Below are 13,363 nucleotides of genomic sequence, written 5' to 3'. Positions count from 1 at the left end.
GGATTACAGGCATGAGTCATCGTGCCTGGCCGAGAAAGATGGACTTTTAAGGAATCAGGCTGGCAAGTGCAAAGTCTGCAGGGCGGGCTGGCAGGCTGGAGACCCACAGCAGAGCTGATGTTGCAGCTTAAGTGTGAAGGCTGTCTGGAGGCAGAATTCCTTCTTTTCTGGGAACCTCAGTTTTTTCTCGAAGGCCTTGAACTGACTGGATGAAACCCACTCACATTGTGCAAGGTCTTCTACTTTACTCAAAATCTACTGGTTTAAACGTTAATCTTATCTTTACAAAATGCCATCTAGATGGGTGTTTAGCAAAAAAAAAACTGGACGCTGTGGCTAGCCAAGGTGATATATAACACACCCTCTCCTGCTGTGTCCTCAGCCTACGGGCCTACTGACCTGCACCTCCCTGAGTTCTTGTGATTACCCTGGTCCTCAGTGCTGTGCTGAGTCATCCTTGGTTAAGACCCATGATTTGTGTGTCAGGGACAAAACCTAGAATTTTTAAAAACAGAACTGCAGGTGTCCTGCCTTTTGGTGGATGTGGCAGGTGCTCACTAGGATAGCAGCATGTGGACGTAAGGATCTGGTTTGCTTACGGGGCCCCCTTGGAGGTGTGCAGCTTTGCTACGATGCCCAGGCTGCCTGAGTGTAAAAGCCATTGGTTTTGAGTCACTGACATTTCATGCTTTCCTGATCCCGATAGTGTGTTGTTTCTTCCTGCAGATACTTTTCTGTCCAGTCTGTCTTCTGCTGACAGGGCACCTGTAGTCAGTCTTCCTCTTGTCATGGCATTTGCTCTTGATCATCCTGGTGATGTTGTACTGCGACTACCATGCCATACTGCACTGTGGTAACTGTCTGCTGAAATCACAGCCAGGACACATGGGGAATCTCCTTGTGTCTGGCAGCCTGAGCCGTACCTCTGGCAGGAGCGGGTTCTCCCTTTGCAGCAGGTTGCATTGCTGCACTGAGGAAATGCTTTCATGAACAAAGATCCCAAAGGCCATATTAGCACTGAGCCAAATCAGGTCTGTTTCACAATCATGCATGAGGTTATGGGATGACCTCAGCTGCACTTACAGAAAGTATGTAATTCTTCATGAAAAATGCTGAGAGTTACATAACACACACTTCAGCTCCCTGAGTTTCTGGATTTAACAGAAATCAAATCATGTCCTATGGGTGTCAAGAGGAGTAAGAAGAACAGGCAGATGGCTGAGCCTGCAATGACCCCACACTGACCCTGCTGGGGACATGTGAGGGCTTGAGGCAAGGTGACGAGGAGGCTCAGAAAGAGGGCCTGGCAGCTATCCACATTGGGGCAAGGGCAAACTTGTGACAACAAGGTTTGTGTAGACTGGAAAACAAAGGGACTGACAGTTCGGACTCAGCTACATGCAGACTTATGAGCAAATCAGGGACTAACCAGCCTCTCCTGTCCTGGCATCGCATGAAGGGACCAATCAGTGTGACCATCTGTAGCAGTTTAAAATATACTCTATCACTTTTACTCTAATGATTTCATTCCTTTTTGGGAAATTTCCAGCATTATGAGGTGAGTACTGCTAGAGTGGATTTCTGTCTACAATCTATGAATGTGGGAATCACCCAAAGTTTTCGGTAATCTCATTCCACTACTCAGCCCAAATGCCTGGGCGAGTGTCCTAGCCAAGGAAGGTGCAAATACCAGAGGCACTGGTCAACACAATGCTGGTCTCCCCATGCCGATCTCGCCTTAGCCCAGGCCATCCCAGACACCCAGTGTTGTTACTGCCTGCGGGGGCTGCAGGTTCCCCAAACAGAGCTAAGGCCTCTTTGCATCTAGTTGAAGTTTCTGTGGCACTGTCCTGGCCCATGAGCTTGAAGCCATGGAATGACCTCTGCGTCCCTGTGGGTCATACTCGTTCTTTACAGTGAGCATTGATCGATGCGGGAATCACTTCCCCAGCCCAGGCTCCATTACCTATGATGACAGTTTCCCTTCCTCTAACACTGTAAGCATGACCGTAGTAGATTTACAGTATTTAAAATTATAGAACCTGGTAAAGTAATAATTGGTTCCACTTCTTTTTTTTTTTTTTTCCTTTGAGAAGGAGTCTCCCTCTGTCACCCAGGCTGGAGTGCAGTGGCGTGATCTCAGCTCACTGCAACCTCTGCCTCCCAGGTTCAAGCAATTCTCCTGCCTCAGCCTCCTGAGTAGCAGAGACTACAGGCGCGTGCCACCATGCCCGGCTAATTTTTTTTTTGTATTTTTAGTAGAGATGGGGTTTCACTGTGTTAGCCAGGATGGTCTCGAACTCCTGACCTCAGGTGATCCACCCGCCTCAGCCTCCCAAAGTGCTGGGATTACAGGCGTGAGCCACCACGCCTGGCCAATTGGTTCCACTTCTAACATAGACCTGACTTCTTTCCAGGGCACAACTAGGAGGCCGGCCCCTCCCTGCTCTGTGTCCCCAATTCCCCCTACATCTTTGCTCTTACCTTTCATCTCCAGAAAACATTCTTCCCTTCCCACCTCCCTAAATCCTGCCACTTCTCAAATAAAATGACAACTACCTGCTCTGCTACTAAGGGGTCTGCCTTCTATCCTTGGTCCAACTCTAGCCCACACCCCTGCACACCTCTTCCAAAGCTCTTCATGGCTAACTCCAGTTTCCTATCATGCCGTGTATGTGCTATTTGCTTCTTTACACACGACCTTTTTTCTAAAAAGAACAGGAGGCTCTGGAGAGAAAAGTGGTGATGCCTTCTTTATATGTTTCCCAGAACCCATACATAAGACATTACAAATATTTGATTTTTTTTCTGATTATTTGGTTTTTAGGTCATCATTAATAGGAAATATAAAATTTGTCAGACAAGATTCTATCTTGAAGTTAAATAAGGGCAAATTGTTACAATCTGTTGAGACTATTTCTACACAAGCAGGCAGGCGAGTCAACCCCCAACACTCAGTCACATGACCAGAAATGGTGAAGCAGAACCCCACCTGCCTGCAGTCTGTGCCCTCCTCCGTCTCCTACCAGCCCCTGAACTCCCGCCTCTAATCACAGCAAGCATGACTCTCCTGACAAGTCTCAGTTCTACAATTTCTCCTTCAGGCTCACCTACACTTTTTCCTTACAGAGACTCTCAGACTCCCCTCCTTTTCAGTGAAAACATCTCTGTCCATTCAGAATAACTGCAACCTGGCTCCTTAACAGATTTGGTGAAGACAAAAGCAAACTTCCCACATAGTTCTGACAATTACAACTTCAGGAAAAGGAACACTGTAAGCAGGACTGTTTTACTATTGCTATTCTTTAAAAGTTGATTTTAAATATATATATATATATACACACACACACATACATACATATACATATATATATATATATATATTTTCTTTTTTCTTTGAGACAGAGTTTCGCTCTTGTTGGCCCAGGCTGGAGTGCAATGGCGTAATCTCGGCTCACTGCAACCTCCACCTCCTGGGTTCAAGCGATTCTCCTGCCTCAGCGTCCTGAGTAGCTGGGATTACAGGCGCGCGCCACCACGCCCGGCTAATTTTGTATTTTTAGTAGAGATGGAGTTTCTCCATGTTGGTCAGGCTGGTCTCCAACTCCCGAACTCAGGTGATCTGCCCTCCTCGGCCTCCCAAAGTGCTGGGATTACAGGCGTGAGACACTGCGCCCGGCCGACTTTAAATATTTTTTTAAAGTCTAGATGCACCCAGGGCTCTGGGTTATGTTGGTGAGCGGAACTCCATGCTGGAACATGGGGCCTTGACGATCTGCCTTGCACGCCTCTCTCTGGGCCTTACCTTTTTCCCTTCAGTGTCGCCACAGTAAAACTGTTCGGCTTTGGTCTTGCCCATCACCACGGGGTCAGCGGCCTCAAGGTGGGAAGGGTTGGCCACCAAGGACAAGGTAATGTTCCTGTCAGTGACACGATTGATCCTGCGGTGATACATGCCCAGGTGGTACTTCACATCTCCGGAGCCCTGATGGGGTAAACAGTGAATTTGCACCCTGGCCAAGGAGATGCTCAGTCTCCAAAAGAGCCCTTTTATACGGGAATTTTTTTTTTTTTTTTTTGAGATGGAGTTTCACTCTTGTTGCCCAGGTTGGAGTGCAATGGCGCGATCTTGGCTCACTGCAACCTCCACTTTCTGGGTTCAAGCGATTCTCCTGCCTCAGCCTCCCGAGTAGCTGGGATTACAGGCATGCGCCACCACGCCCGGCTAATTTTGTATTTTTAGTAGAGATGGGGTTTCTCCATGTTGGTCAGGCTGGTCTCAAACTCTCGACCTCACGTGATCCACCTGCCTCAGCCTCCCAAAGTGTTGGGGTTACGGATGTGAGCCACCATGCCCAGCCTTATATGGGATTTCTACTCCCAGGAACCCAACGCAGAAGGATATGGAGGCCTTTTCCCAGGATCATTCCCATCCAGGGCATAAGGAGAATGTCCCTCAGCCAGAGGGGACACACCCCTGCACTCAGAGTGGGGCTGCTGGACCTCTGACCAGGAGGTGGGCCACTGGCCACCTTTGTCCCAACACTAAAATTCTTCCAACAAGGAAGGCAAATCACAAATGGTACAGAAGAACCAACCCCCCGTAAGTCATTCTAAGAAAGAAGTGGAGCCAGGGGTCTTGTGTAAGTTGGGGCTATGCTGGATGTGTCTCTATGCAGGTGCCTCACCTCATCAGCTGCCTCCAGCTTTGAATCGAATTGACAGAAGATCTGTTCCAGCTCCTTCCTGATGACATTTGCAAGCACGTTCAGCCGCCCTCTGGAACGTATGGGCGAGTAGGGTGAGCAGAGCCTGAGGTCATGGCTTCCAGATGGCAGATGAGGGTGTTACAATCCCCCCTCCCCCTCCCCCCAGGACACGGCACCTCCTCGGTTTGCAGCCCAAGGATAGCTGTAAACTGGAGCTAATGTGGGAACCGAGCCTCTCCGTGCTGGGCAATCAAGGCCACGGTGGGCAGCAGAAAGATAGAAGATGCAGCAATGCCATGGGCCTGAGGCTTCCTTACCCTCCTCCCTCCCCACACCTTCCCTATTTTCACAGTCTTGGCCTCCCCTTCAATGTCAGGAAGCAGCCTTCCCTCCAGGTTAGACCCCAACAAGGGAACTTGGGTTTAACTTTCATAAAGATGCACTGTAAGGCCAAATGCCAGTCTGAAACTACATGTGGCTCTGGACGTGACCATGACTTTGCAGTCCTCCAGAGGCAGGCAATGTGAGAATCCCCTGCAAAGCAATACACCCTCAGGTACCAGATGAGCCCAGACTCACAACTGGCACTCAAGGAGGAAACAGCTGCTCTCTCAGTGCCTTTACCTGGTGCCTCCTACACAGCCCACAGGGATGGTGAGAAACCAGGTTGGGCGCGCCCTTGGCTGTACCTGTGTGGCATGCCCATGATCACGTAGTCCACGCCATTCTCACTAGACTTGTCGATGATGGTCTTGAGGGCAGGGATCAGTACCTCGCAGCCTTCTAGACCAAAGCGCTTCTCAGAGGACCACTTCCGCTGTAGGAACTCCTCAAACCTGGACAGGGAACCAAGCCACCTTGAAGGGCAATGTCACTCTTCCTGACAAAAAAGAGGGGATTCTGGCCAGGCATGGAGGCTCACACCTGTAATCGCAGCACCTTGGGAGGCCGAGGTGGGCAGATCACCTGAGGTCAGGAGTTCGAGACCAGCCTGGCCAACATGGTGAAACCTCATCTCTACTAAAAATATAAAAATTAGCCAGCCGTGGTGGTGTGCCTCTGTAATCCCTGCTACTCAGGAGGCTGAGGCAAGAGAATCGCTTGAATTCAGGAGGCGGAGGTTGCTCTGAAGGCTGACTCTACTTGTCTAGTGTCTCTTCACACATGTGCAGATGGAGCTTTGCCTGTACCACCCCAAACCCCCTCTCACCTCGGCCAACAGGCTGCACACAGGCCCGATCAACACAGACAGGGTCACTGCTTCCCTGGGAATGTGTGCCCCATGGCCCAGGGCCAGACCCATACCTGGTGGACCGCACAAGCCTGGCCAGCAGGGTCCGTTTCTCCTCATTTGTGAACTGCATGATCCCAGGGGTCTCAAACTTCTGCCGGATCCACTGGCACTGCTCCAGGTCATTGATGAACATGAACTCCACCCCAATATGCTGGCAGTAGGCCATCTATTCCATACAGAAACACACAGTCAAGGGGATTTCTAACCAGGCCTGGCTGAATGAAGACTGCCGACTGCCCATTCAGCCAGAAGGAGGGGAGGAGCAGGAGGCTTGTTCTGAAATGTACCCCAATCAAGTGTGACTGAGGATGGGATGGAGTGGGTGCCAGGCAGAAGCCCTCTTTATAGGGTCATGAAGTGCTTCCTTCAGGGACCTGGGTCACTTGTACACAGAGAACCTCCTAGCCTTCTAAGGGCAGGCCAAGGGACAACCCCAGTTCTACTCTGTTACTTTTGTGGCAAGAAGCACAGACCGCAACAGTTGTGGAACTGGGTCCTTCCCCAGGGAAGACAGGCTGTCATCAAGGTCAGACCTGTACCAGCACCCATGACAGGAAATGCCCATAGGGTGTCATAGGCTCAATGCTGTTAAAGATTTGCAGGTTTTAAAAATTATTTATTTATTTATTTTTTTGAGGCAGGGTCTCTGTCATCGAGGCGGGAGTGCAGTAGCACTATCAGGGCCCGTTGCAGCCTCAACCTCTTGAGCTCAAGTGATCTTTTTGCCTCATGTTTTGAATTTTTTGGAGAGATGAGGTCTCACTATGTTACCCAGGCTGGTCTTGAACTCCTGGGCTCAAATGATCCTTCTGCCTCAGGAAGCAAGATTGCCCATAAGACAAAAGTCAGGATCCTGAGCAGATCAAGATGTCCTGTACCACGTTCACACTGCACAGCTGGGTGAGGAAGCAGCATCCAGATCTGCAGAGCGGCAGGGAGGAATTCAGGAAGAGGAGAGGTGCCAGGAGCGAGAGGAGGCACCAGGCTCTTAGAAGTCCATCTCGGCCAGACGCGGTGGCTCACGCCTGTAATCCCAGCACTTTGGGAGGCTGAGGCAGGCAGATCACAAGGTCAGGAGTTTGAGACCAGCCTGACCAATATGGTGAAACCCTGTCTCTACTAAAAATACAAAAATTAGCCAGGTATGGTGGCATGTGCCTGTTATCCCAGCTACTCAGGAGGCTGACGCAGGAGAATCGCTTGAACCCAGGAGGCGGAGGTTGCAGTGAGCCAAGATCATGCCACTGCACTCCAGCCTGGGTGACAGAGCGAGACTCCATCTCAAAAAAAAGAAAACCAAAAAACAAAAAGAAATCCCTCTCGGGCTGCCCTCATCCTGGTACTCCTGCAGAGGCCCACAACTCGACCTGCACAGCTGCCCTGGAGGACCAGAATGAGAGTATGAGAGCAAACTGCAAGTCAGCATGGAATAAAAAGAAGATAGGCCCTAATGTGGGCCAACAGACACTTTACAGACCCCCAAAGCCTCCTCTAACTGCCTTTACAGCAGCCACTGCTGCCAGAGTACTTAGAGTGTTAGGTCCTGCTCAGCAGCTCTCATCCATGACCCCACTTGGTTTTCACAACAGACAATGAGACCAGCTGGCATGAGCAGTTAAAGGATGTGCTGAATCTGAGACCAGCCCTGTTCTTTGCAGAGGAGGGTGGGCTATCCCTGTACACAAGCTCCGTGACCATGAAACAAAGCAAACTTTGCCTAAACTCAAAATTATGGCCAACCACAATACTCTAGTTATTATCCAAGTCAACAGAAGAAAAATCTTGCCTAGGAACTAAAAGAGAAAGTGCTGCTGGGAAAGACCCTAGTATTTAAGGTTTTTAAAAAAAAATTAATTAATTTATTTATTTATTTTTGAGATGGAGTCTTGCTCTGTCACCCAGGCTGGAGTGCAGTGGCACAATCTCGGCTCACTGCAAGCTCTGCCTCCTGGGTTCACACCATTCTCCTGCCTCAGCCTCCCAAGTAGCTGGGACTACAGGCGCCCGCCACCACACCCGGCTAATTTTTTGTATTTTTAGTGGAGACAGGGTTTCACCATGTTAGCCATGATGGTCTTGATCTCCTGACCTCGTGATCCGCCTGCCTCAGCCTCCCAAAGTGCTGGGATTACAGGCGTGAGCCACCGCGTCTGGCATTTTTTTTTTTTTTTTTTGAGACGGAGTCTCGCTTTGTCGCCCAGACTGGAGTGCAGTGGTGCGATCCCAGCTCACTGCAACCTCCGCCTCCCGGGTTCAAGCGATTCTCCTGCCTCAGCCTCCCGAGTAGCTGGGACTATAGGTGCATGCCACCACGCCCGGCTAATTTTTTTTTTGTATTTTTAGTAGAGACGGGGTTTCACCGTGTTAGCCAGGATGGTCTCGATCTCCTGACCTCGTGATCCGCCCGCCTCGGCCTCACAAAGTGCTGGAATTACAGGCATGAGCCACCGCGCCCGGCTATTTAAGATATTTTTATTAACCCGTTTTGTTCCCCCACAAACCTCATGATGAAATTTGATCCCCAATGTTGGAAGTGGGGCCACATGGGAGATGTTTTGTTTGTGAGGGTGGATCCCTCATGAATAGATTAATGCCCTTGCTCAGAGGTGAGTGGGTTCTTGCTCTATTAGTTCTTGAGAGAGCTGGTTGCTAAAAAGAGCCTGGCACCTCCCCACACTCTCTCTTGCTTCCCTTCCCACCATGTGATCTCTGCACAAGCAGGCTCCCCTCTGCCTTCCACTGGGAGTGGAAGCAGCCTGAGGCCCTCACCAAATGCAGATGCCCAATTAGATTGTGAGCCAAATAACCCCTTTTTCATTATAAATTATCCAACCTCAGATATTCCTTTATACTTTATAGCAATACAAAATGGACTAAGACGACCCCAAACCATATTTTCTTTTTTTTCTTTTCTTTCTTTTTTTTTTTGAGATGGAGTCTTGCTCTGTTGCCCAGGCTGGAGTGCAGTAGCACGATCTCGGCTCATTGCAAGCTCTGCCTCCCGGGTTCACGCCATTCTCCTGGCTCAGCCTCCCGAGTAGTTGGGACTACAGGTGCCCGCCACCATGCCCAGCTAATTTTCTTCTATTTTTAGTAGAGACGGGGTTTCACTGTGTTAGCTAGGATGGTCTCGATCTCCTGACCTCGTAATTCGCCCGCCTTGGCCTCCCAAAGTGCTGGGATTACAGGCTTGAGCCACCACGCCCAGCCCCACAAACCATATTTTCTAATCACATCTAAGATAAAACTATGAACTTCTAAATTAGATGCACAAAAAATACAAGAAGAGGGTGTAGTTGGCCCCCTAATCCCTAATTTCAGAGTCAACATCAGTCCACTGTACCATCTCACCTTTACAGACACTTGGGGATCCATAGTGCCCAAGGTACTGACCAGCAGAAGAAACTACATTTCTGCAGAAACCCATTCAAGAAGACATGGCAGGCCCCAGAGTGGCTGTTAATGAGAACCTTCAAAGAGGACCTACCCTCTTTGGATGGGGTCCGTGCCTGAGTTGCAAACCCAGTAACTGGCTATCTGTCCCTTCTTCATCATCACGACCCCAAATGACCCACTGGTGAGGGGTGCTGTGAGGGAAGGACTCTTCCCTTCATCACTACTGCTGTTTCCAATTACAGAGCTGGCAGAACTGTGCTACCCAGGCTCTGCCCATGCCTTTCCTCTCTCCCTTTTACACCTGACGGTGGCAGAATTTCCATTATTGAACAGAAGAAACTATTGGGTTAAAAACTCTAGAAATCAGTATCTCTCCAACATCAGCATTACTTTAACAATTAACTTGGAGATGTAGTTACCGGGCCACTAGATCATGCTGTGTTTTTCCTGTTCTTGGCCCTGTCTCCAGGAGAAAAGGGCAGCAAGATTCAGGGGCTGATTCTTTGTTTTTCCCTCTAATGAGACAATTTTTAGGAAGCCAATAAGTTGAATTTCCTCTAATTTTTGAAAAAGGTACAAATTGACCACCACATCACGTGATCAATAGCTTAAGATCTGTCTGATTATATCACCAATCTAACATACACACACATTAAATGTAAGTAAAGCATCACCATCAGGCAGGGTGATGAGAACTTTATGCAAATGTCTGTAAACTGATGTGAAAATGGAGTCTTCTAAGTTGGGGCTGCTCTGGGGCCAGGAGCGCGTACAGCCTTAGACTCCTGGGTACAGGTCCAACCATCTCAGACAACAAGAGCCAACTCCAGGGCTCTGGCATCAACTGGACTGAAAGGGAGGCAGCCCTTCAATGTGCTTCAGGCCCTCCACCCCCTTTATATGACGAAATCGAAATTAGCTGGGATTCAAGATTCAGAGAGGAAGTTAGCCATAGGGACATCAATGCCTCCGCCCCTCATTCTGCTCTCTGGGAAGGAAGGTGCTGAAGAGGCCCCTGAGAGGTGACACTGTGACGTGCTATGGAGACAGTGACTCCATGGGAGCTTTCCAATGTGAGAGCATGTTTAAGGATGAGCTGCTGGGGCCAGGAGCAGTGGCTCATGCCTGTAATCCCAGCATTTTGGGAGACGAAGGCAAGAGGATCACTTGACTCCAGGAGTTCAAGATCAGCCTGGGCAACATGGTGAGATCTCATCTCTATAAAAAATACAAAAATTAGCCAGGCATGGTGGTGCGCTCCTATAGTCCCAGCTACTCAGGAGGCTGAAGTAGGGGGATTGGTTAATCCCAGAGGTTGAGGCTGCAGTGGGCCATGATTGTGCCACTGCCCTCCAGCCTGGGTGACAGAGTGAGATCCTGTCTCAAAAAAAAAAAAAAAAAAAGCTGCCGGGCTCCCCACAGGGGACTCCTCTGAGGTAAAAGGTACTAGTGCTGAGTCTGCTCTCAGCACAGACTGGTATCACCAGATGGCTGTTGTAACAGAAAATACACTGAAGGAACTGGGTGGAACACATGAGCAGTGAAATAACTTGGGGGTAGGGCCACTTGGAGAAGCTATATGGGGTGCCATTTGTGGGGGGTCCAGGCAACACAAGAACTTCACAGATCAGCAACATTCAACAGAAACATTATGTAAGCCACATATGTAATTTGTTTTTCTAGTAGACCCACATGAAATTTTCCTATTTTATTTGACCCGATGTATCAAACATTATCTTTTCAACATTTAAAAAGTCATTCAAATATTTTGTACATTTCAAGTGCTCAATAGTAACATGTGGCTAGTAGGCAGAACTAGAAACTATGGTCAGTGTGGTGATGTGGGTGCAGATAAAGGTGACAGGAAGGACCCAAAGGTTCATTCTTCTTGGATTAATCCTTATCACTCCCCCCTGGTGCCCAATACATCCCATTGGCCACAAGCTTCTGATGCTGGCACATAGTTCTGGTTTCTACCCCTTTCTCCTCAACAAGTGAGGAAGGCAGGCGGTGAAGCAGCTCCAAGCTGAGATGCTGACAATACTTCAGGATGCTCATCACAAACTACAGAAAATGCCAGCACTGGACACTCAGTTTTTTTTTGTTTTTGAGATGGAGTCTTGCTCTGTTGCCCAGGCTGGAGTGCAGTGGCGGGATCTTCGCTCACTGCAACCTCCCGCTCCCAGGTTCAAGCAATTATCTGCGTCAGCCTCCCATGTAGCTGGGATTACAGGAGCCCACCATCACACCCCGCTAATTTTTGTATTTTTAATAGAGATGGCGTTTCACGATCTTGGCCAGGCTGGTCTTGAACTCCTGACCTTGTGATCCACCTGTCTCGGCCTTCCAAAGTGCTGGGACTATAGGCGTGAGACACTGTGTCTGGCCTGGACACTCAGATCTTTTTAAGCCACTGTGCAGCCAACTGTGGAAACACTGACAAGAGAGTTTTAAATTAAAATTCACTTGCGGCAGCAAGCATTAATCCCTGGGGTGCTAGAGGGCTTCTGATTTAGGGGACCTGGGCTGTGGCCTGGATATCAGTTCTGTAAGCTCTCCAGGTGGTTCTAATGTCCAGCCATGAGAGGAACAGCCTCAGAGAGCCCTGATGGCCAGTGTGGTTCAACCTGGGTTAGTTAGGGACGTCAGGATTCAGACTCTGCATGATAGGCAGGACCCCAGCTGATATATATACTCAATTCTGAGGGTCCCCATTCCAGGGTATTTCCTCAGTTTATTTTAACCTCGATCCTTTAGCTCTGAATACCAGGAACAGCATTAAGTAACAGTAATAGCCAACTCTTGGCATGCACCTCTCATCAAATCCATTCTCCCCTCTGCAATGGGCATAGAAGTCACCCTTATACTGAGGGAGGCTATGACTTGCCCAGGATGGAAGAACTAGACACAGGTAGCCTAACAGCAGAGCCACAACTCTTAGCCACTGTCTATAATGTGTGTGAATGAAAGAATTTCCTGGCAGGCTTAGTACTAACAGAGTCCAGAGAGAAGGAAAAAAATGAAACAAAACACAAGGATGAGAGGAACAGAGGGAGAGAGGAAAGAAGAGTGGCCACCACTCAGCAGCCCTGACACTGAGCTGTGCAGGAAGCCACCCCTGACTTGAGGCCTGTCCCTCAGGGTTGAAGTGACTCTCCTTCCATCTGTAGTAAACTCCTAGTGGGATCTGAAAGCAGAGTTTACTTCCCCTCTCTATGGCTGATCACAAAACCACTGGTTTCTATCTATAAAATGGCAACAATAGCCACAAAAGTCCTCCTTCCCTTACAATTTTTAAAAAGACAGACAGGTTCATGTTTGTAATCCCAGCACTTCGAGAGGCCGAGGTAGGAGGATGACTTGAGCCCAGGCATTTGAGACCAGCCTGAGGAACACAGCAACACCTCATCTCTACAATAAAAAATAAATAAAAAATTAGCTGGGCATGGTGGTGTGTACCAGTAGTCCCAGATACAAGAGGTTGGGGTGGGAGGATGGTTTGAGACTGGGAGGTCAAGGCTGCAGTGAGCCAAACTGTGTCACTGCATTCTAGCCTGGGTGACAGTAACTCTGTCTCAGAGAAAAAATAAAATAGAAAGATAGGACAAAGAAAAAAAATAAAACTAGTCTCAAAGCCATCCTGCCAATACAAGTTCTTAAGAAGTCCATTAGATTTTTCCAGAAACTGCTCTTACCTCCAGCCGACGGATGATCTCCCGCAGAGGAAGTGCTGATTCCTGTCCCCCGATGAAAGTGGTGGTGGGCAAGTGGAAGACCTTGTCGAGGTCAGACTCATCCAGGCCATAGAACCCTGCAGGGCGATGTGGGCAGGACAAGCCAGATGAGGAGGGATGGGGCGCAGCCATGCAGGGACCACAGTTTATGGAAAGGGGAAGGAACTCCCCAGGTGAGCAAAAAGAGAAGAAAAAAATCATATAAAAAGCCCCTGATATATGTGAAATAA

At 48.9% G+C, this 13,363-nt stretch overlaps 1 protein-coding gene across 8 annotated transcripts in view; it reads right to left on the bottom strand.

Annotated features, from left to right (window-relative positions):
- OGDH (oxoglutarate dehydrogenase) overlaps nucleotides 1–13,363 on the bottom strand; it is a 102,943-nt gene that overhangs the window by 28,803 nt on the left and 60,777 nt on the right. For all 8 annotated transcript variants that reach the window (XM_016957411.3, XM_009453006.3, XM_009453005.3 and 5 more), the window contains 5 exons: nucleotides 13,095–13,210; nucleotides 6,015–6,169; nucleotides 5,399–5,545; nucleotides 4,689–4,779; nucleotides 3,806–3,985 (listed from right to left, as the gene is read on the bottom strand). In XM_016957411.3, the coding sequence (XP_016812900.1) occupies nucleotides 3,806–3,985; nucleotides 4,689–4,779; nucleotides 5,399–5,545; nucleotides 6,015–6,169; nucleotides 13,095–13,210 (689 nt within the window). The remainder of the gene's footprint in view (nucleotides 1–3,805; nucleotides 3,986–4,688; nucleotides 4,780–5,398; nucleotides 5,546–6,014; nucleotides 6,170–13,094; nucleotides 13,211–13,363) is intronic.

The sequence above is a fragment of the Pan troglodytes genome, chromosome 6 (assembly GCF_028858775.2).
Source record: "Pan troglodytes isolate AG18354 chromosome 6, NHGRI_mPanTro3-v2.0_pri, whole genome shotgun sequence".
Classification (NCBI taxonomy): domain Eukaryota; kingdom Metazoa; phylum Chordata; class Mammalia; order Primates; family Hominidae; genus Pan; species Pan troglodytes.
The sequence above is the reverse complement of the archived record's forward strand: the minus strand, read 5'-3'. Positions and strand labels throughout refer to the sequence as shown.